Source organism: Nomascus leucogenys, chromosome 15, assembly GCF_006542625.1.
Source record: "Nomascus leucogenys isolate Asia chromosome 15, Asia_NLE_v1, whole genome shotgun sequence".
Lineage (NCBI taxonomy): Eukaryota > Metazoa > Chordata > Mammalia > Primates > Hylobatidae > Nomascus > Nomascus leucogenys.
The window spans coordinates 74,881,079-74,903,427 of NC_044395.1; the positions used below are offsets into that span (position 1 = coordinate 74,881,079).

The 22,349-nt window shown below is 44.8% G+C and overlaps 1 protein-coding gene across 1 annotated transcript in view; it reads left to right on the forward strand.

Moving 5' to 3' along the window:
* Positions 1–6,458: 6,458 nt before the first annotated feature.
* SPON1 (spondin 1) overlaps positions 6,459–22,349 on the forward strand; it is a 314,515-nt gene continuing 298,624 nt past the window's right edge. The window contains exon 1 of the mRNA XM_003254969.4: positions 6,459–7,316. Within this exon, the coding sequence (XP_003255017.1) occupies positions 7,079–7,316 (238 nt within the window). The 5' untranslated portion in view covers positions 6,459–7,078. The remainder of the gene's footprint in view (positions 7,317–22,349) is intronic.

Sequence of the window (22,349 nt, forward strand, 5' to 3'; positions counted from 1 at the left end):
TGCAGACATATTATTCTAAAATAGTGTAAAACTCAATGAGTCTATTCTCAAAGAGCAAACAATCTAGTCTAAAATTGGCCCAAACATTCCAGTTTAAAATAGGTTCAAGGAGTGCCTGGGTACTTAGGAGTTTTTACTTAATACTGCTGCATGTTCAGTTCACTGTCACCAGGTGGCAGGAGTGTGCCATGGTCATGTGGTCCAAGGCATGAAGTTCCCAGAACTTCAAAAAAGTGTTTCTGCTTGGGTCGGGTTGCTAGATTAATAGCAAGAGAACCACAAGGGGAATGTAGACTGCGTGTGGGTTCTATGTGTGGCTGGAGTTGCAAGGGTTTGCTCTTGGGAGCTGCCCACAGCTGCACCTGGCATGCTGTGCTGCATTTAGACACAGTGCTCTCTTTAATCTATAAACCTAAAAGCAAGGAGACAGAGATCTCCAGGTTGGGAGCAGATCTATACCTTGGAAGACCTCCTGCTGTGCAATTCTGTTTAACTGCTCTCAGTGGTGAGTTTCTATTCCGCTGTTTTTAATTCAGACAACAGCTATGGCAATTAGGAGATCTTAGGTGATCTCTGTTAGAACACTTTCCATAAAGAGATATGAGCTGATTCCAAGCTACACTGCATGAAAAAAAATGAGTGAAAACTGAGGAAACAGAGTTACAAGGGAGGATACAGAGAGTGAGACAAGGTCAGTAAAAAGTCCAGTCTCTTGCCTAGCACTATCTCAATCCCTAGTCCAATTCCCTGCCCAGGATGGGGAAGACCTAGCTAGAGCCACAGGCCAAGGACATGGACAGGAACAGAAACAGAAATACAAGAGGGAGAGAGGATAAGAGCTAGATCAGTGTTTGGCAGAAGTCAGGGAATGAGGACAAGAATGCAAGTAGGGGATTAGCCTTGAAAAAATTGAAGAGTCAAACCCTTCTTCAGTTGAGGCAAGAAGTGAACTTGGATTTTGCCAGAGTTTGGTTTGTGGAAAGGAGATATAGAGATTTGAAGAAGTTCATGCCCAATGTCCCCCATGTGAGGGATAAAATAAGAGGGCAAGTAACCACCCCTCTCCATACCAAAGAGTGGGAATTAAAGAGTGTTGAAGCAGGCTTGAAAAGATGGTAAGGACTAGATGAATAGGAAAAGAAACTGATTAGGAATAAATTTAAGAACTATACTTAAAGATACAATTCATGCATTTGTAGTAAAGTAATTGGCAGGGTTACCAGGCTTTGTGCAGCAGAACTCAGAAGTCGGGGATGGTTCCATTATTTTGCTTGGTTGATTTCTGTAGGTTGGGGGTTAAAGAGGAGGAGCAGAAATAAAAGAGGAGAGCTAATGAAGAATGGTGGTTAGGATACAGTTAAAATGATTGAACATGGTGTCCAGGCTGGGTGGGGAAGGAATTAACAAGATGGGCTGGAAAAAATCAGAAGTGACTAAGCAGCTGTAGACCTCAATGACATAGAGGAGGTGAGGAATGGGAAAGCTGGAAGTAAAATGAGAAAGTGCTATTGGGAGCTCAAGATTCCCAAAGAAGAGGGTGTTTCTCTGGGAGAGGGCTGCTGATACAGAGGGAGGCCAAGCTCATTGGAGTAGAGGAGGTTAGAGCAGAGACTAAACTGTCAGCTCAGACCTCATCAGGCTAGTCTCCCAGGCCCATAGCATAAGACAAGATAGGCAGGAAGCTAGACAGCCAGTTGCAGAGTCCACAGTGGCTGCAGGAGAGTGACCTGGAGGCTACGGATGATGGAGATAGGATGAAGGAGTATAAATTGGATGCTGGGAGTTTTAATGTAGGAGGGATTCTTACTTTTCTCTTACTTACTAGAATGCTGATCTGGATACGGCAATGGGCAATTGATAGAGGAATGCTCCAGAGAGCAGAAGGAAGGGCAAAACTGAATGGAGACCAAAAGACTGGAGAGACAGGTGATCGGAGGAGCTCATACCTTAGATGGAATTGTGGGATGGGCCCAATCAGATTCAGGATTCCAAAGGTAATGTGATTATATATAATTTGGCTGATGCCTAGAACACAGCAGGTTCTGAAGAAATATCTTTGTAATTAATTAATGTCTTTTGCTTTTAGGATTTTTTTTTTTAACTACATGTATTCAGTTTCCATAACTTAGTCTTTAAACTTGCTGGTCCACCTGTAGACAGCTTCCAGGCCTCCTCACTACAGATTACAATAGATTATTCAGTGCAATTCAACTCCTTCATTGCCTATCTGTTTCTTTCTCTAGAAATCCCTTTCTATAAAATGTCCAATTTAACTCTATATATAAGAGAAACAAAAACATAAAGTTTCTAGACTCTTTTTCTAAATTAATAAGAGTAACAATAATAACTGGGTGGGGTTTTTATGACCTCATTGCAGTTTACAAATTATCTCAGTTACCCATTTATTTCTCAAAATCCCACAAGGTAGGCAAGAGGGGTATTACTATGTCCAATTTTGTGCGTAATCAGTGTAGATAGGTCCTGTGACTTTCCAAGACTGCACAGCTTCACATGGTGAAAACAGGAGAGCCAGCCTGGAACCCAAGTACTTCAAGTCTGAATTACAGTCTAGGATGACGTTTCCTTAAACTTCAGTATGAGTTTTTTTTTTCAAAGTACAGATTTAGTAGGTCTGGGATGAGGTTTCGGAATCTGCCTTTGAAGCAAACATCTGATGCTCATGTTTCAACGACCATACTCAGCAAAACACTAATCTAGAAAATCCTTTTCCCCCTTCTCTCTTAAAGGGGGGAGAAAAAAGAGGGAGATCTTACCTCCTATGAATCAAAGGACTTTTCTCCCGTTGGAGAACTGGAGCCCCCAGCTCTTCTCTTCTGCGACCTACCCACACACATTGATAAAGTTAATTATCTGCCCTGGCTAAATGACTTTCCTTAGCAACACCCTAGCAACTGACATCAGCTCTGCCTTAGGCTACAAAACTGGAAGGAGATTTCTTGAAGTCCAGTATATTTTACAAAAGAACAAAACATCTGAACAGGAAATTAAAGGGAAAGTAAACTGGATTCATTGCTAGGAGATGAGAAATAGACACAAAATAGTTCATGACAATCCGCTGGAACACAGTAGTTAAAATAGGAAACTTTTTCTCCTCCTCAGTTCTACTGGAGTCCAGAGGAGGGAAGACTGCAGGATCTCATTCTATGGAGGAAAATTTAATCAGGCAGGAGGAGGAAGGGCATTCCAGGCCATGAGAAAGCTGTAAGCAAAGGTGCTGAGGCAATACTGAAAGTGGAGGACACAGGGAGCCCAGCTGGGTGGTGCTGGGAGCTCAGATTGGGATCTATGACCAGGCATGACCAGATGGACAAGGTGAGACTAGATCGTGGAGGGCCTTGGAGGCCAAGTCTTAAAATTTGGGCTGAGTCAGAAGGCACTGAGGGTAGGCTTGTTAAAAAGTTTTTATTCAGAGAAAAAATATTTATGGACCCCCTACCAGGAGCCAGGCACTATGATGTGCACGGAAAATACAGTAGTAAGCCCCATAGACATTCCCTACCCTTCTGGAGCTTAGAATTTAGAATGGAGACAAATATTGAACAAATGTAAATTTTTAAACATCAAACTTATAAATCAATGCGTCATTATAAATCTTAATATTAAAAGAAGCCAGGTGTGGTGGCTCATGCTTGTAGTCCCAACACTTTGGGAGGCTGAGGCAGGAGGATTGCTTGAGCCCAAGAGTTTGAGACCAACCTGTGCAACATAGGAAGACCCTGCCTCAAGAAGAAAGAAGAAAAGGAGGAAAGGAGAAAGGAGGAAAGAAGGAAGGAGGAGGAAGAGGAGGAGGGAGGAGGAGGAGAGGGAGGAGGAGGGAGGGAGGAGGAGGGAGGGAGGAGGAGGAGGAGAGGGAGGAGGAGGAAGGAAGAAGAAGAAGGAGGAGGAGGAGATTAAAAGAAAAGGTACTCATGAGCTCCAGCAGAGTTTTGGGGGCTGGATCTATTCTAGGAAATCAGAAAGGCCTTCTTTGGGGAAGCAGTTTTGCACTGAGATCTGAAGAGTACATAGGAGTTGGCCAATGGAGAGTGGTGGGTAGGAGAGACCAAAGAGCGTGATAGGATTCCAGGCAGAGAGAACAGCATAGGCAAAGCCCATGAGAGAAGAGCTGCATGGCTGGAGAAGCAGATCGAGCAGAGCCTTGGAGGGCTGGCTAAAGATTCTGCCTTTATTCTGAGAACCCTGTAAACCACAGAGAAAAAATGTTAACCTCAGTATTGACATTCAAATCTGCATTTTTAAAAAGATCACTTGGGCTTCAGTGCAGAAGACAGATGGAAAACGAGCACAAGTAGACAAGGGCAACCCAGTTAGAAAGATGAGAGAGGGTGTCAACACAGACAGGGGTAGTGGTGGAGAAAAGCATGAAACTGTTGATGTGGTGATGGATTGGATGAGTGGAGAAGACAGCAGAGGTCTGAGTGACAGCCAAGCTGGTTTAGGAAAACCTAGCTCATGTAGTGGGATTGGAGCTTGGTGAGCTGGTTAGAGCCTGCCATCATAGCCCAGATGATAGGGCCAACACTGTGTACTGGAAAGTACCTCATTTGGTGTTAGGGATGCCTGTTTTAAATCCTGGCTCTTTCTCTTAATAGCCATGGAACATTACCTCAGCAGGTAATTTCATAGGCTCCTAATCTGAACAATGGGAGTGCGGAGGTGAATTGGGACTACCTACTTCCCATAGTTTTCCTGTCAATATCCAATAAAAAGTTAAATACTGCATTCCTGCCTACTTCATGCCCACCCATCTCCAACTTAGATTTGAACCTTTTGTAGATGAATAGAGGTTCAAGAGCACAGATGTGAGCTTTCAGACATAAAATAAGCTTTGTGAAGACAGGGGTCACAATTTATTCATTTCTGTAGTTTCCTGCCCTCTGAGATAAGATCGGGTACACTTTCAAGAACCACTTATTTTAGTTTGTAGCATACATCACAATTATAATTTTAAAAGATTCATATAATTATGTATTTAATATTTGCCTTTGCCACAGGCCTGTAAAATCCTCAAAGGCAAGTAACATATCTGTGTTTTGTATCCAAGCACTGAGCACATGGAGGGTCTTTGTTATGAATCAATGGATGGATAGATGGATGCATGGATGGATGGATGGATGAATTTTTGTTCTGTCTTCTACCTACCAGTCAGCACAGAGTCTAGCTCCAAATCTACACTTAATGAAAGTTTGCTGGATGAATGGGACCGTGCAACTTGGAGTGCAGCATGAGCTCTGAGCCAGTCGAGTGAAGATGCAGACAATTCCCTCAGCACTCAGACGTGGATCTGAGCCTCACCTCAAAAAGGAGGGCCGATCAGCTGGATCAGGTGCTGCTAGGGTCGAGAAGGGCTAGGGATGAGAGAAGAGCATAATTGGCTTCAGCAAGGGGTTACTTTCAGGTGACCTCTGAGAGAAGGCGTCCAGTTAATAGTGGCAGTGGGAATTCCAGCATAAGCACTAAGGATCAAGTGGGCAGGCAGGGAGGAATGGAGATCTCCCATGCACCTAGCGCCCTGGGCCTGTTTGTAGCGTTATGAGAGAAAACCCTGACCTGGAAAGCAAAGGAGATTGCTTGCTAATTGTAGGCACTTGAGGTGTGTCGAAGGCCCTGGGCAAAGAGAAGAGGAAATCAAAGCCTCTGAGGGCACCTGGGGAGGGATGTTTGTGTGCACTGAGAGGCAGGGGGCTTATGGTATCCCCAAGCAGGTGAGGGAGCGGGTGCCACTACAGACCAACTCGAGTGTTTTACATGGGTCATATCATTTACTTCTAGCATATCCCCCCACTACCTCTAGGAAGGATGTACTGGCACTCACCCCCACTCCCTTGTTCTCCAGAGCAGGAAACAAGCTTAGAGAGTGCAATAACTAGCCCAAGCTTCACAATGGGTGAGTGGCAGGACTGAGGTTTGATTCCGGTCTCTTCCCAGAGAGACACTGGGAGAGATTCTTGCCCCGGGTCTTTTCCCTTCAGGCCCTCAGGCTCAGCACCTCTCTGAACATCTGCCCCTGGGGACTGAGAATCTGAACTAAAATGTAAGCCAAGAAAACACAGGCTCTTCATTGAATCTTTGGAAACTCCTTTCCTGGGCTGTTGGAGGACCTTCCTGAGCCTTAGGCACTTTTGCCTTTGCTGGCTCTTTCCTCCAGGTTAAGCATATTTTATGACTGTGGAGGTATAAATACAAATATATTAACATTATATAGTAAAACATTTTGTTTGACCTAAACTTTGTTCTTCTGATTTTTAAAGAAAACATTTTCATAGATCTCCAAAAGTATCGTGGGCCCTAAGCGCTGTAGCTAAGTCGTTTCTCCTTTCTCAGCCTCCAGTCTGACATGTTCCAGTATGACCTTGGGAAGAGCAATGGGCCCGGAGTCGCCGCATCTAACCCTGCCGTAACTGGTCGCAAGTCTCAGTTTGCTCATTTATAAAGTGAGTGAAAGTAATGTAATCTTTAATGTAATCTTTATTGGGAGTAGGGAACATGAAGGCTAGTCGATACAGTAAGTAAGCCGCCAAGCATATTGCTGGGCACAGAGCAGGTGTGCAATAAAAGTTATTTCTCAGGCTTTCCCTCCTCTGAGCGCCGTCCTCCAGAGGGTCCGGAGTGTAGCTGGGGGTTGGAGCAGCAGCCTCCCAGGCGATGGGACAGAGCCCACAGGGTCCGGTATGCCGCGGTTTCTTCGTCAGACCCTGGGAATCCAACGTCGCAAAATAAACACGGCCGCGCCGCTAATCGCCAGTTCGGAGGAAACAAAACAGCGCTGCGCTGGGGGATCTGGGCAAAATCAGCCCTCCCTCCTCCCGCTCCTTCGCCGCGGCCCTCCCCTCCTCGCGCTGCTCTCGTTCGCTTGGCTCAGCTCAGCTCAGCTCAGCTCAGCGCAGCTCCGCGGCCGCCAAGCCGAGGCGGGCACGGTCTCCGGGTCGCCGACGCCGGCTCCGAGCTCCCTCTCTCCGCTGCGCCTCCGCCAGGTCGCGCCTTCGTCGGGACCGCTTCGGGCAGGAGTCGCGTGGCGAAGGCCGGCGGCCGCGGCACAAAGTTGGGGGCCGCGAGGATGAGGCTGTCCCCGGCGCCCCTGAAGCTGAGCCGGACTCCGGCACTGCTGGCCCTGGCGCTGCCCCTGGCCGCGGCACTGGCCTTCTCCGACGAGACCCTGGACAAAGTGCCCAAGTCAGAGGGCTACTGCAGCCGTATCCTGCGCGCCCAAGGTACGCGGCGCGAGGGCTACACCGAGTTCAGCCTCCGCGTGGAGGGCGACCCCGACTTCTACAAGCCGGGAACCAGCTACCGCGGTAAGTGGCCGCCCGGCGTGGCATTAGGAGCGCGGGACCCGGTCCCCGGAGGGCGCCGACCTCGCGGTGCCGGAGGAGGGCGCGCGGTCTCCCGGCGCGTGGCGCGGGTGCAGCCCGGCAAAGGCCCTTCTGTCTGGCTGCCCTCGGCCCTTGCAGCCGCGAGCTCGGCGCAGATCATAATCCAGCGTCCCGGGCCGTCGCGGGGGCCGCAGCCAGGAGAGGCAGCCCGCGTCTCCGACGCGCGGTTCCCAGGCGGAGGATGTAACTGAGCCACGCGTCACACCGGCCTGACTGCAAGGGAGGCTCGCTTCTCCCCCGGCCGTCTGCAGGAGGGAAGTAAACCCGCGTTTCTCCAAATCGGTCTGGAGGGGACCCAGGCTTCTCTTGGTCGGGTCCCGGGCAAGGCAGCGACTCCAGCTTTCCCTGCTGTGTCCCTGAAGGAGAGGGTACCCGATTCTCAAAGACCGGCCCTGGGCGGGACAGCCACTCCGGCTTCCCCGGATAGGTCCCTTCAGGAGAAGGGACTTTGGCTTCTCCCTAACCGGTCCCGGGGCGCGGGAAGGAGGGGCAGGGACAGCCTAAAGCTCCTCGAAAGGGTCCTTGGAAAGAACCCCAAATTATTCTCTCGTGGTCCCAGACGAGATAGAGGATCTTGGGTTTCCAGAACAGGTTCCCAGTGGGGACAGGGTCCTCAAAGAGCTTGGGGTAATCTCCGAGCTGGAAGGGGAATTGGATGAAGATGGAAAGAGAAGCCCCGAGGCCCGAGGCCTGCTCCCTGGAGGCCGGGGAACCTTGGCCCCGGCAGCTCGGAGTCTCCGCGTCCCAGGGATGTCGCGCCTACGCCGCTCGGCTGAGAGCGGGGTTTCGGGAGCTCAGGGAGGAGGTATCCAAGCAGGTGAGCGCCTCCTAGGCAGGACAGGCAGCTCGACCAGCACCGACCTGAAGACGCCTGACTCTGTCCCCACGCCCGCCACCTCGCTCCTCAGCAGGGTCATCTCCCCAGACATCGTTTCCCCGTGCAGCAGCCGCCGCTCTCCGGGTGGGGGACAGGTAACCAGGAAGGGAAGCGAGCCTGTCTGGCCTCACCTTGGGTCCCGCCAGGGAGCGTGTCCCCTCACCCTCGCCCCTTCATAAGTCAGCTCCGGTGCTAAGCAGGGAGGAGCGGGTCACTGGGGCACCTGGTGGGGCAAATGGGCTCCCCAGCTGCTGTACTTTCCTTCTCGCCTTCCCAGTTCCCCAGAGAGCCTTGGACGGAAGCGGTGGGAGCAACACAGGAGAAAGTTTGGGGCAGCGTCAGCGGGCGCCAGGGCCACCCTTCTTGGAGCACTTTTCCCCCTTTCCCGGGTTTGTGTCCCTGACTTTCTCCACCCGGAGCTACCCAGAGCCGGCTCCTTGGTGCCCTTGGCACCTTGGCGTGCTGAGCACTTTGCGAGGAACAGTCTGACCCCGGCGCGCAGCTCCGCGGGATCCTGGGTACTTCCCGGCCCTGGGCGGGACAGATTTTGGGCGAAGAACACCCCGAAGAAAGATTCTGGGCGGAGAACACCCCGCCCAGCCCGGGAGGGAGCGCGTGGCTTGGCACCGCGGCTAGAGCGAGTCGCGCCGACGGGCGGCGACTGCCACTCGGTGGAGCCGGGAGGCGGCCGATCCTCCCTGTGGACCGTAAGGAAGCGGGTGTGAGTGTGACTTCAGTGGCCTATTCGGCCCTCCCCAAAACTGAGGACCTGAGTTCACAGGGGAAACTGTCCCCGCTCCACGAAGCAGAGAAAGAAGTGGCTCTGGAGTCCAACAGACTGGGGTTTACTCGCTGTGTGACCTTGTGCAAGTCATTTAATTTCTCTGCACCTATTTCCTAGCTGGAAAAAAAAAAAGCTGTTTATCCACCCTCTCTTGATGGTAGGGAGTAAATGAGTTTACAAAGGTGAGTACGCCTGAGCTAAAAGAGGTGCCTAATAAGCGTTAAGAGTTGAATGTGAGGCCTTTATTGGGTTACTAACGGAGGTAGGTTCTTGATTAGATTTTTGTTTTTGAAGAGTGTTGTGCGTTTGAAAGCAGGTTTCCTCAGCTCTCCTCCAGTCCCATTCATCTACCAGTGGTTATTTGGGTCCTCATGAATAAATCGAATGAATGAATGAGGTATTTTTTCATATCAGGAGCCTTGCCTAAGACTGTTGCTAATGCAAGCCCAGGAAGATTTTTTCAGTGACTTAGACTAGGCTGAGGTTCAGGCCAAGTGTACCCAGCGTCTCTTTTCACACTAATCCTCCGTGTTTTAGTTGAGCATTGGCAGCTGGTGGCCCTAGCGCTGGGAAGGAGACACAGCTGGTATTCACGGGGCCAAAGAGGTTTCAGAACTACCTAAAAGTCCAGGGCCAGCAGGTGGGGAACTGGGACTGGATAGGGAGTGTCCTGGACTTTAACCCTACAGGCTACTCCTGCCCAAACAGCCATCTGGACTTTGACACCCCAACTCAGGCTATAGATTGGGCAATCATCTTTTCTCCCTTCTTATGGCTAAGAGACCTTGAAAGAGATCTTGCAGGAACCATGCTGAGGTTTTCCAAGTAAATATTCTGCAATTAGCAAACCTGATTCTGCCACTCAAAGTTCAAAAGAAAAGGTACTGGCCTAGTTTGTGACATTTTCTGTTGGCTCCTTCTTTCTTAGAATAATTATGTTAAAAGTACCTCGAACACATTCTGCTCATTGTCCTGACTTAAGGCTGTGAAGCTGGCATTCCCCTGGTGTTCTATTTGCTTTTTAATTTTTTCCTGAATTAGGATCCCTCACAATCCTTGGAATCAATGACTTGTTTTCCTGCCTCAAATCTTTGTCCACAGTATTCCAGTTCATCCCCAAGCAGCTTCTGTTCTTTGTGCCTAGTGTCTAAGTACAGTCTTTAGGTACTCTAGACCGGAATAAAATGGTCACTATTAAAAAAGACTGAAACATGGAGTTTCTTCCCCAAAACCTGAATCCAGTTGAGATCATTATTTTGTCTTTTCCAAGTTGTTAGTATTATATTGATTTCCTTTTCTCTCCCACCACTTCTCTATACTCTCCCTCCCTCTTCCCACAGTCCCCCCTCCCTCCAACGGCAATAATTGTGCTTTAGAAAGCTCTGAAAGGCCTGCTCTGTTTCTGACCAGGGCCTCCTTTGAAAAGGAGATTACAGTGATTAAAAATAACAAGTTGAGGATCCTCAAGGGGCTTCCCTTATATAGGAGGACAATTCGCAGGACCAGCCTTTCCCAGATCACAATTTCAAGCCAAACAGAAGAAAATCCACTGAAATGTTCATGAATTGATTGAAAATAAAAGAGGCTCTTTTGTCTTACCGGAGGTCTGTTTATTAGGAAAATAAAGTCAGACTCTGGCTAATGAGAGTGGCTTTTCCTAGATGTTTTTTAAAGGGACATTTCAAGGAACTTGATGGGAAAAGAATGTCCAGTAGAGGTTTCAAAAGCTGGTCCAACTTCAAGCATCATTGAGGGGCTTATCCTAAACTGGGAGGTTTGGAGACCTACAAAGCTGCATGGCTTTTTCTTTGTCCCACACTGAGACACACACTGACCACAGGGGTAGACACCTCAGCCTGGTGGAAAGCGCACAGGCTTTGATGTTGGATGGGTTGGTTTCAGGTCCTCCTTGGTCACATATTCACTGTGTGATCTCAGGAAGCCACTTCACCTCTCTGAGCCAATTTCTCCATCTGTAAAATGAGGATGTTTGGATTTTTTCCCAGCATTCCTGTGAGAATTAGAAATAATTCATGTCAAAAGAAATTGTCACACAGTGGTTGCTAAAAAAATATGTTATAAGATGATTATTTTGGAAATAGAAAAATACTTAGCAGCAAAGCCCTGGATAAGATATTGTGTTAAGTTCTTCCTACTCATCTCACTTATTCCTTATAGTACTTTGAGGAAGTTTCTGATCGTTGCTGTTTTATGGATGAGAAGACTAAATCTCAGAGAGGTTTATTCCTTACCCATGGTCACACAGCTAATAATCAGCAGAATCAGGATACAATCTCAGGTCTGTCTGACTCCTAAATCTGTGCTCTTAACCAGTCTTATGTGCTGACTCAATGAAATTAGTTGGGAAAAGGATGAAATTCACTCAGCTACCCTCAGCCTTCTGGATGGTGAGCCTTCCTTTAAGGAAAACAGAACAACAAATCAAGATAGTAACTGACATCTCTCAGGAGAATTACTTTATATTACTACAAAGTAATATAAAGTGATAAATCCTTATTCACATTTGCTGTTTTCTTTTGTTGGCTTCAATGTTGCATTTCCCCATGAACTAGAGGATTAATTTAGAAACATGAAGAACCTTGTCAGTCTTTGGCCAATTCCTTTTGTTTGTGGGGAAACAAAAACAAATTGGATAGGAAAAAAAAAAAAAACCCAGAAAGAAAAAAAAAGAAGAAAAAACAGATTTGACTGTTGTTTTATTTTTACATACAGATGTTATATGACCATGCCTGTAAAAGTATATGTTTGGAAAGGACATATTTAGGATCTGAGAAATTTACACAGGATGAGGTCTTTTAGCTAAACTATGTCCTGGGTGGTGGAGTTTTTAAAAACTTAAGTGCTGCTGATGATATTATAATTAAGCCACCCCTCCTACCTCTCTTCCCTTTTTTGCACCATTCCCTGCTTTTTTTATTATGTAACTATTTTTAACCATTACTTAAGTATTTAGTTCAAACTGATAATAAAAATTAGGAAATGCAAACATAGCTAATGCTTAATGGTTGTGGAGATTGTTTATTGCTCTGAGTTTTAGGAAATGAAAGAAATAAAAACATACAAAAAAGCATATCAAAATGGAATTTTTCAAGGTTTAAAACTTGAGTACTTCCCTGTACACAGATAAGTTGTTTCATTACAGCTGACTCTTTCAGTTGCATCAAGAAGCTATAATCACTGATATGTTTACCACTATGGGCTGGTATATCAGGAGCTTTTCACTCTCACACTGTCCATTTGCTTGTTATACAGACTGTCACATATATATAGGTCAATATCAATTTCTGTTGTGAGGTGGGGGGACTCTTACCATGTTATGTTAGTCATAGTACAGGCTAAGCTTATGTTACTAACAGAATCCAAAACATAGTGTTTTAAACAAGAGGTACATGGGAGATCCAGCATGATGGGAGGCTTTGCTCCGTAAGGCCATCCAGGAACCAGGCTCCTTCTACCTTGTTTCCCTGACATCTTCTTGCACTCTGCTGTGTAGTTGGTGGCTACTTAGCTGTGTGTGGTTATGAAGTACTTGAAATGTGGCTATTCTGAATTGAGATGTGCTGTAAGTATAAAATACACAATGACTGTTGAAAATTTAGTATAAAAAGAGTAAACTTCTCATTAATTGTGTATTATTACATATTAAAATTATAACTGTATAAAGTAAAATATACTAGTTAAAACTAATTTTGCCTATTTTCACTTATTTTAATGGATACCTGTTAACAAAATTAATTTCACCCAGCTTGACCTTGTTTCTACTAAACAGCACTGTTTTAAGTTGTTGTTCTCCTCAGCACCGTTACAGCCGAGGAAAACCTCTGCACATCTGTATTCAGTCAGCATGCAGGGGACTGGGGGGGAGAGGAAGTAGAGGACATCAGTTTTCTTTTAATAACGTGACCCAGAAACTGCACCCAGCACTTCTAAACACACTCTGTTGGCAAAAATTAAGTTATGTGGTCATACCTAGCTGCAAGGGAGGCTGGGAAATACAGCATTTAGCTGGGCAGCCACATGCCCAGCTAAAACTTGAAGAATTTATTTTTCAAAAAGATGAAACAGAAAGTAAATTTCTAAGGATCATATTAACAGTCTCTGTCACATATTTTCATGCATAGTCACGTAAAAACACAATATATCTTACTCTCTCAGTGAAAGGTCAGCTAGGTGGGTCAACTTGACAACATATAAACTGATGTTCCTGCTAAGAGTCAGCAAAGGAAGCCAGATGCAGTGGCTCACACCTATAACCTCAACACTTTGGGAGGCTGAGACAGGTGGATTGCTTAACCCCAGGAGTTCAAAATCAGCCTGGACAATATGGCAAAACCCCATCTCTACAAGAAAAAAAAAAACAAAAATTAGCTGTGAGACACATGAGACATGTGGTGTCTCATGCCTGTAGACCCAGCTACTCAGGAGGCTGAGGCACGAGGATCTCTTGAGCTGGGGAAGTTGAGGCTGCAGTGAGTGAAGATTGTGCCAGTGCACCCAGCCTGGGCGACAAAGTGAGACCCTGTCTCAAAAGAAGGGAAAAAGAGCAGAGGCAGGAGTGCTGGGGTGTGTAGGTGCAAGCATGTGTGTGGCTTCTTTTGTCTCATTCTCCTTTCTCAATAAAAGAGGAAGCAGCAAAGAATGAAAGGAATGAGGATAAAGTAAATCAAGAAAACAAAGGGGTGGTGTGGGAAGAGAAAAAGAAAAATGAAAACTCACTGGGGTATACATTCAGAATGAAAATGAAAGAAAATGTTTGAGTATGGCAGAGCCCCATTAAGATGGGACTAGAGGGCTAGATACAAGAAGAGCCATGGAAAGCAAAAATCATGTAAGTCAAAATTAATCCTTTGAAATTATACATAAGATATAACCCAGATACCAGCTTCAACCTAGCCTTATCTAAACACCCTACCCCCAGTATTTCTGTAAGTGAGGAATAGAAACGAATTGGCATGTATCAATAAGTCTAGCACTTCTAGTTTCCCTCCGACACTGGAAGAGAGCAATGTTTCCTCAGTGGAGTAGCAGATAAACCCTTGGTTTGCTCTGACATGCAAGTACAAAATCCTCATCATATGATGGAGTGAGGGAGCTGAGAGGCTCATCTCATGCTCACTCAGGCACATGCGTGCATTGAATGGAGTAGCACGTGGCCCAAGTCATTTAAAGCATTACATTCTCTCTCTTTTCTCCTCCAATAGTGTGCAGTTGTGTTTGATTTTTACCAAAGGCACCTCTCTTGAGCATCTGTGGTGTCAGGAAGCTTGCTATATCACATAAAAAGCTTTTTGTGATGCTTGCCAGCTCCTGCTGGTATAAAATGCCCCAGTTTTACAGGATGTTTTGGCAGGGATGGAGTTGGGGTGCAGATAGGACAGGGCAAGGAGTTAAGTGGGACCACTAGAAGTCCTTTATGAGGTCTATGTAGAGCAGGCTTCTACCTTTCACAGAATATTCATAACTTCCATGAAATGTTCAGGAAAACTTAAGGGACCTACCCACATCTACTGATTTTCTTGAGGCTAGGAGACCCATAGGAAATAACTTGAACCCCCCCTACAGTTGTGGTTGAGATATTTGCAAATATGTCTCATGGACTGGGTGAGAGAAACAGGGAAGAAGAGTTCCAAGAACAAGTCACCATCTGTGGGGCAGGAGTGTGGGCAGGTGGGCAGAGTCACAGCAGGATGTATGAACCAAATGGTGATTCTAGGTGCTACAGGAAGCTCTTTTCTCCTCCTCTTCCTCCTCCTCCTCCTTGTCCTCCCCCCAACTCCTGCCAACATTGTCCTTTGAATTTTCCAAATACACTAAGCTCATTCCCTCCCCAGGGCCTTCATCCTTGCTCTTCTTGCCTGGGATGGTTGTCCCCAGATCTTTGCATGGCTGACTCCTTGTCTTTTAAGGGAATCTCTTTAAAGAGGCTGCTCTCACTACCAATTTATGTTTCCCATCACTTTTGCCTGATTTTGTTTTCTTCATAGCCTTAAACACTCTCTGAAATTCTCTCGTTTATTATCTGCCTCCTACAGCTAGAATACAAGCTTTATGAGAGCCAAGACTTTGTCTTTCTTATTTGCCATTTTATCTTCAATTCCCAGAACAGTGCCTGGGCATAGCAGGCATTAAATCATTATTTGTTGAAAAAAATAAATTATCATTGAAGCCCCAAGAACCCTGGTGTGAGCTCTCTAAGAGAGCTGGATGGAGGAAGGGGAAGGTATTTCTCTCTCAGCCAGAGAGAAAGGTGAGCACCCAAGGGATGGCAGACAGGAAGCAAGGAGCTCCAGGTGGTGGCAGCAGAGAGAAAGGATGCCCAGTACCACAGGGGCATTGGCCAGAGGCTGAGGGCAGATGGCCTGTGTCCAGAGTGCAGACAACTGGGAGGGAAGAGAGAGCAGTTGCGTCATGGTGGAAGCCGAAACACTGCTGCTGCGGCGTGAAAGGCAGAGCAACAGCAGGCAAAAGGGCAGAGGCAAGGGGCTGCCAACCTCAGAAACTGGCTCTGAGAAACTGGCTGAGTATCTGGAGAAGTAGGCCTGAGGGGATTATTGAGCCATCAAACTTAGACATCAATTATTAAAGTGACTTTCCCTAGAACCAGCACATTGTGAAGTCATTTGTAGTACTTTCCAAACCTAGCTATGCCTTTGGAGAGTGCAAAAACTAAACTAAATTTAGTTTAATTAATTTAATTTAATTTTAAAAAGTTCCTGGGCCCCACCCTAACAAAAGGCTGGATTCCAGGGATCTTATATTCTTCTTTCTTTTTTCACTCTTTTTAAAGGAAAATGATGAGACATAAAGAAAAGGTGGCCCTTTTCCTATGAGCATGCTTCCCCATCACCACCTCTCCTAGCCCCAGCCCCAGCCTCCCACACACTTTAGCACCTGGTCACATCATTGCCCTATCCTGTTTCTATGGGACACACTCATTTAGTGACCAGTGGAATATCCTCAAAGCCAACATGACTGCAGCATTTCCTGCTTGGCAGTAGGGTGATGGGGAGAAGAGAACCATGAGTTTTCCTTAGGTGGCCACACTCACAGACTGGCGAAGCTTGAGCCAGGGCTGACTTGCTTGTACTTCTCTGCCACCAAAGTCTGCCTCCCATGTAACTTTCACACATCTGTTCAAGTTTCTGTCCTTTGGAATCAAGGAAAATAAGGTCTCTCCTGGGCCATATGTCAGCCCTTGAGATGTTTGTGAATAAATAGCTGTTATAGCTTCTCTTCTGACTAAAATGCCCCATTTCTTTAACCATTCTTTGTGGGTTGCAGTTGCTTGCTCCCTTGTACTTTGTGCCCCAGATGTGGTCTGTTAGGGGCAGGACATGATAAAATGATTATCTCCTTGTCCTGGACATTGTGGTTGTGTGAAGCTTGCCAGGTCTTGTGTTTGCCATTTTGGCAGCTGTGCCGTAATCTGGAATCACACTGAGCTTGCAGCCAACTCAAATTCTTGCAATTTTCTGGAAGGCCTGCTTCCCTCTTTAACCTAGACTGGTGAAAATGGTCCTTGAACATAAAATTTGACATGGTTTATCGTTAGATTTAATCCAGCATGTTTGGATCCATCCCTGTAGCTGTCAGCCATTCATGAATCTGTATTTGGTCCCGAGTGATTTATTCACATAATCTAATTTTGGATTATGCACAATGTTGATAAGAAGGTCTTGTAAGTCTTTATCAATGAAGTTGATAAGAATATTGAGCAACTCAGAGTCTAGGATAGAGCCCTCTGACATTCCTTAGAGTCTTTCCCTAAAGCTGATATTTAGCTAAATAGTTTTGAAGTCAACAGATCTGCTGTCATCCCAATGACATTTACATACCAACTGCCACCCCCACCATAAGCCACCTCAGTTTAGTTCTGAATACTGTTTCCTGAGCCTGCTGGTGATTCTTATAGTTTAGGCAGAGTGTTTTCTTTCTTTGCTTCAAAATTAGTCAGGACTCTTTCCACTGCAAGTGATAGGAACAAAGTCAACCTAACTAAAGCAGAAAAGGGAATGCACTGATTCCCGTATTTGCAAAGCCCAGGGGTGACTCTTGCTTCAGGCATAAATGGATCTAGTGACTCAAATGGGGTCATTCCATCTCTCTCTCTCTCTGTCCCCCGTTCCCTCCTTTGCTCTCTATCTTTCTTGTCCTTCGTTTCCACCTTCTCTGTCTTGCTCTTTCCATCCTCAATCTCTTGGCTGTGTTTTGTCCTCATTTTTTCTTACTACAGATAAACTTTCTCCAAATGACAGGGAGGATAGCTGCCAGCAACCTTCAGTGAAAATCCTCTTAGCTCATCCTGGGACTAAAAGAAAAGCCCCTTTCCTTCTAACTACAAACTGAAACATCCCAGGGAAGATTGTGATTAGTCCCGTGTGGGTCACATGCCCAGGGCAATGGCATGGAGATAGACTGGATCTGGATCACAGTCACTTTTGTGACTTGATATTTGAGGATGGAGGATGAACTGTGATTGGAAGCCCCAGTGACTATAGGGTCAGAGTAGGGGCAGCAGTGGGGGTCCCCCAGAGCTTCCTGCCCTCATCCACATTCCCAGCTATGTTCTCTTGGCTGACACATCTCTACCTCCCCAGAGGCATCCTTCCCATTATTCCTCCTGCTATCCACATGTTGTTCAGCTCAGGACCCATTCATCTGGCTCTGAGCTGTTCCACGACGAGGTCACACAAGGGGGAAAGGATTAACTTTTATTGAGCTGCTGCAGTGCGCTTCATTGCATTATTTCCTTGAATCCTCATGACAAATCCACGAGATGATAATTGTGATCCTTATTTCACAGAGGAGACTGATTTATTTTTTAATATATTTTATTGATTTAGCAAATGTTTTTATATACTTCCTATTACCAATTCATTAATTGTCATGATGACAACAGGAGGTAAATACTATTAAATATTACTGCCGTTTTACAGGTAAGGACATGTAGACAAGGAGAGCTTGAGTAACTTGCCCAAAATTACACATAATAAACAGGGAAATTTGAACCAAGTCTGTTAGCTACGTCTGTTATAAAAAAATGACCCTTACAAATTTAAGTATGCATGATCTTCAGTTTGAGTGGGAGAAACTTCATCTCTGCCTGGGGTTGCTGAGAGCACTGGCTGAAGAAGGCCATCCAGGGGAACAGCATAATCCAACCCCACCATCCTCACCGGTCACTTTTGGATTCTCAGTCTTGCCTTCCAGTCTTCCAGGCCATCACCAGCAAATCTTTTCTTGCCTGACCCTGGCTAGGTGGCCTGAATTACTGTGCCAAATTTTTAAATAGAAATATATGAGTTGCAGCTCCTCAGAGCTCTGGAAGTTGTACAGAATAGAAAGGGGAGCACTGTGACTAACTTAATGTCCCAACAGTCTTTATAACTCCGTGTTATAAGTTAAAGCAGAAGCTGACGTGCATTGTGGTTGAGATGTGTAGCAAGACTGGGGCATTTCGGTAACACGTAGCAGGTGGATGGCAGGGGCTGGCCATAGGATGGAGCTGGGACTCAGAGTCTTCTCATTGTGGTTGGAGTTCTATTAATAATTCTGAAACCCAAGAGACAGAGTGTGGAGGAAGATGGAACTGGACAAGATCCAGTGAGGGTAATAGGCATAGAAGATGAATTTGGGTAATAGTTTATTAGAGTTTTTGTTAGAAGGTTGACACACCGAAAGACCCAGAAAGCTATCTGGTAATTAGGTAGGGTAAGTGTACCCAAGGATGGAAAGAACTCTGCCCTGGGTCGGGATTTGAGGCCAGGCTCTAGTGTGAAATATCAGTCTTCATATAAATAAGGCAGGCCTTTGTTACTGATGTGGCTTTTAGGGCAAAGCTGTAATTCAATAATTACACAACCTCCAGCCTGATCTTCCTAAACCGTAAATCTGAATATGAAATTTCCTAGCTCAAGCCCTTCAGTACTGCGTCATCTCCCCACCCCAGGGTGATATCCACACTTCTTATCAAGGCATTGAAGGCCTTTGATCATCTTCTCCCTGCTTATCTTCCTCACCAAGCCTTTTATCACACCCTTCCTCCCAGAATGCAACTTATGAAATACAGAATCAGTTCTGGTTTCCAGGGCCAAGACTGGCCCATCACGCCTTTCTGCTACATGGGATGCCGTTGATTCCCTTGTTCACTGGATAAACTCCTATTCTTCATTCAACTTACAACACAGATACTACCTCCTCCTTGAAGCCTCTTCGAATTCACCCAGATAGACGCAGATGTTCTCTCCTCTGCAACCCCAGAACATATTGTTCATACCTCCATAACACACTTTACATGTTATAAAAAATATCTGTTGATATATTTTTTTCCCCCAGGTACTAGACTGTGTGCTCCTAGAGAGCAGAGGCCATGTCTTTTTTACTCTCTGTCTCCAGGGCTGTAGCACTGAGCTACTGTAGACCAAATGCTCGTAAAGATAAAAGGATGAGGGAGGTTGGAGTATTGTTCAAGGTAACCCATGGGAACTTTGGAAAAGGGACCAGAATAGGAATGAGAAAACTATGAATTTAAGACGAATAAAACCTTTTTTTGTTCATTCATTCAACAAGTATATATTGAGCATTTACTGTGTGTAAAGTGGTATGCTAGATACTAAAGATGCAGTGGAGTTCAAGACAGAATTTGTTTCTGCACTCATGGAGAGTACAGGTTATTAGGGGAGACAAGCATTTAATAAATAGTTTCATAAACACATATTGAACTAAAATTGGGTGAGAGGTATTCCAGAAAAGTAAAGAGGTATTGTGTGGGGGTGAAAGGGGCAGGGAGGTCCTCACGGCACACTCTATTTTGAGTGTCATGGGCTGTAGGAAGCCTTGGTTTATTATAAGGACTTACCCAAATCTCCCCATCACCTGAACTTGTAAGAATCGTCCCCAAAGCCAATTCTCTCCATTGCAATCCTCGCAGTGGTCTTTCATTGGCACCTACTAGAGTTTTTCTTTGGAGATTCAATCATTGTTCCTGAGGACCAGCTCCTTGAAACACATTGTTGGGTGATCAGCCTGATGAGCATTATGATCTTTTATCATAATCACAAATTTCATCATAATCTTCATCCCCAATATCACCATCACCACTCACCACCATCACCATCACCATCATAAATACTACCACCATCATTAGCATCATCATCCCTTAAAATTCTTGAACACTTTACATGTTCCAGGCACTGGGATAAATATTTATTTAACTCTACGTTCCTATAAGAAAGGCGATATCATCAACCTCTTTTTAAAAATAAGGAAATAGATTAAGTAATTTACCAGAGATCACATAAGTGGTAGCTCTGGGATTCTAATCCTAAATGTTTGCTCTTAATCAGTTCCCCGTATATACTCACAAGTTGGCTCTGAATGGAATTCCTTTTTTTTAATCCTTCATAAGCATTTTTCTTTAATTTCTTGGATCTCTTAATAGCCTCTCAGGGGAGGCAATTGGGAGGAGTCATTAGAGAGAAGATTCTATTATTTACTGCCAAGCAGTCATTTTAGGTTATTACTGGGACTCAGAACACACTGCACATTTGTGCCTTTCAAAAGGAAGTTGTATAATGAGTTTCTCTGGAAAGATAGAGTCTCCTCTATTCCTTCAAATTATACTGTGTAATAACATCATCACCAGTGATAATTATGGATTAAAACCCCACACTGAGTTCAGCTTCCAGAGCCTCCATCTCGTGTGTTTTATTTAATAGGGTAGTGTACAACCTTAGTTTTCTAGTACCTACAGGAATGCAGTATTATGGGAAGCTGAGTTTATGATTAGCCCTTTAAGCACACTGCACAGATGTACAGAAGTTTGGATATTTATCATTCAGAAACATTGTTTAGGAATCTTTTAATCAAAATATAACTTACATAAGGAAAAGTTTACAAATGATAGAGTGTGGTGAATTATCACATGTTGAATATACTCATGTAACCAGAACCCAGATCAAGAAACAGATCATGACTAGCTCTTCAGCAGCATCCCTTGTGCTGCCTACGTGTTGCACTCCCTCCCTTTCCTGTACATGTTACTACTATCCTGACCTCTAGCACCATGAATTACTTTGCCTGTTTTTGAGCTTTATGTAAATATATATAAATGTAATCATACCATTTGTATTCTCTTGTGCCTGTCTTCTGTCACTTGAGATTACGTTTGTGAGATTTATCCATGTTGCATGTGGCAGTGTGTGTTCATTTTCCTGACTGTGAGGCATTTGGTTATATGAATATGCCACAATTTATATACCTATTCTAGGGCTGATGGGCATTTAAGTATTTCCACTTGGATGCTACTACAAATAATGTTACTACTAATATAGGTATCTTTGGTGCACATATATATGCATTTCTGTTGATTTAAGATGGTATTGCTGGGTGATAGGGTAAGAGTATGTTCAGCTTCAGTAAACACTGATGAAGAATTTAGCAGCAAAATTGCTAATTTTCACTTCTATAAACAGTGTGTGAAAGTTCTAGTTAACATCACTGGATATTGTTAATTCTTTTAAATTTAGCCAAACTGTTAGATATGCAGTACTATTTCATTGTAGATTTTATTTCCCTGTTGACTGATGAGGTTGAGAGCCTTTGCATATGTTTATTGGCCATTGGGCACCTTCTTTTGTGAAGTATTAGTTTGTGCATTTGTCTTTCTTTTTTTTCTTCTGTTGAGTTGTCTGTCTTTTTCTTATTGATCTGAAATAGTTCTTTATATATTTTAGATAAAAGTCAGTTTCTGGTTATATGGTTGCAAATATCTTCTTTGACACTGTGACTTGCTTCTTCACTCTTAATAATATCTTTTGATGAGCAAAAGTTTGATATCACCCCATTTATATATCTTCTCCTTTATTGTGAGTGCTTTTTTATGCCCTATGTAAGAAATCTTTCTTACTCCAAGGTCATTCGCATTTCATTTCATGCTGCCTTCTTAAAACTTTGTTTTGCTTTTCACATTTAGCTCTACAATCTATGTGGAATTTACTCTGTGTATGATGTGAGTTAAGGGCCAAGATTTACCTTTTTCTACATGGTCATTCAGTTGTCCTAGCACCACTTACTGAAAAGATTATCTTTTCTCCATTGTGCTGATGTATTAGTTTGGTGCAAAAGTAATTGCGGTTTTTGCCATGGCAAAACCATTAATGGCCAAACTGCAATTACTTCTGCACCAACCTAATACATCCTTTGTCATAAATCAAGCTTCTGTATATTTGTGCAACTTTCCTGGACCCTAAACTGATCAACTGGCCCATTTTTC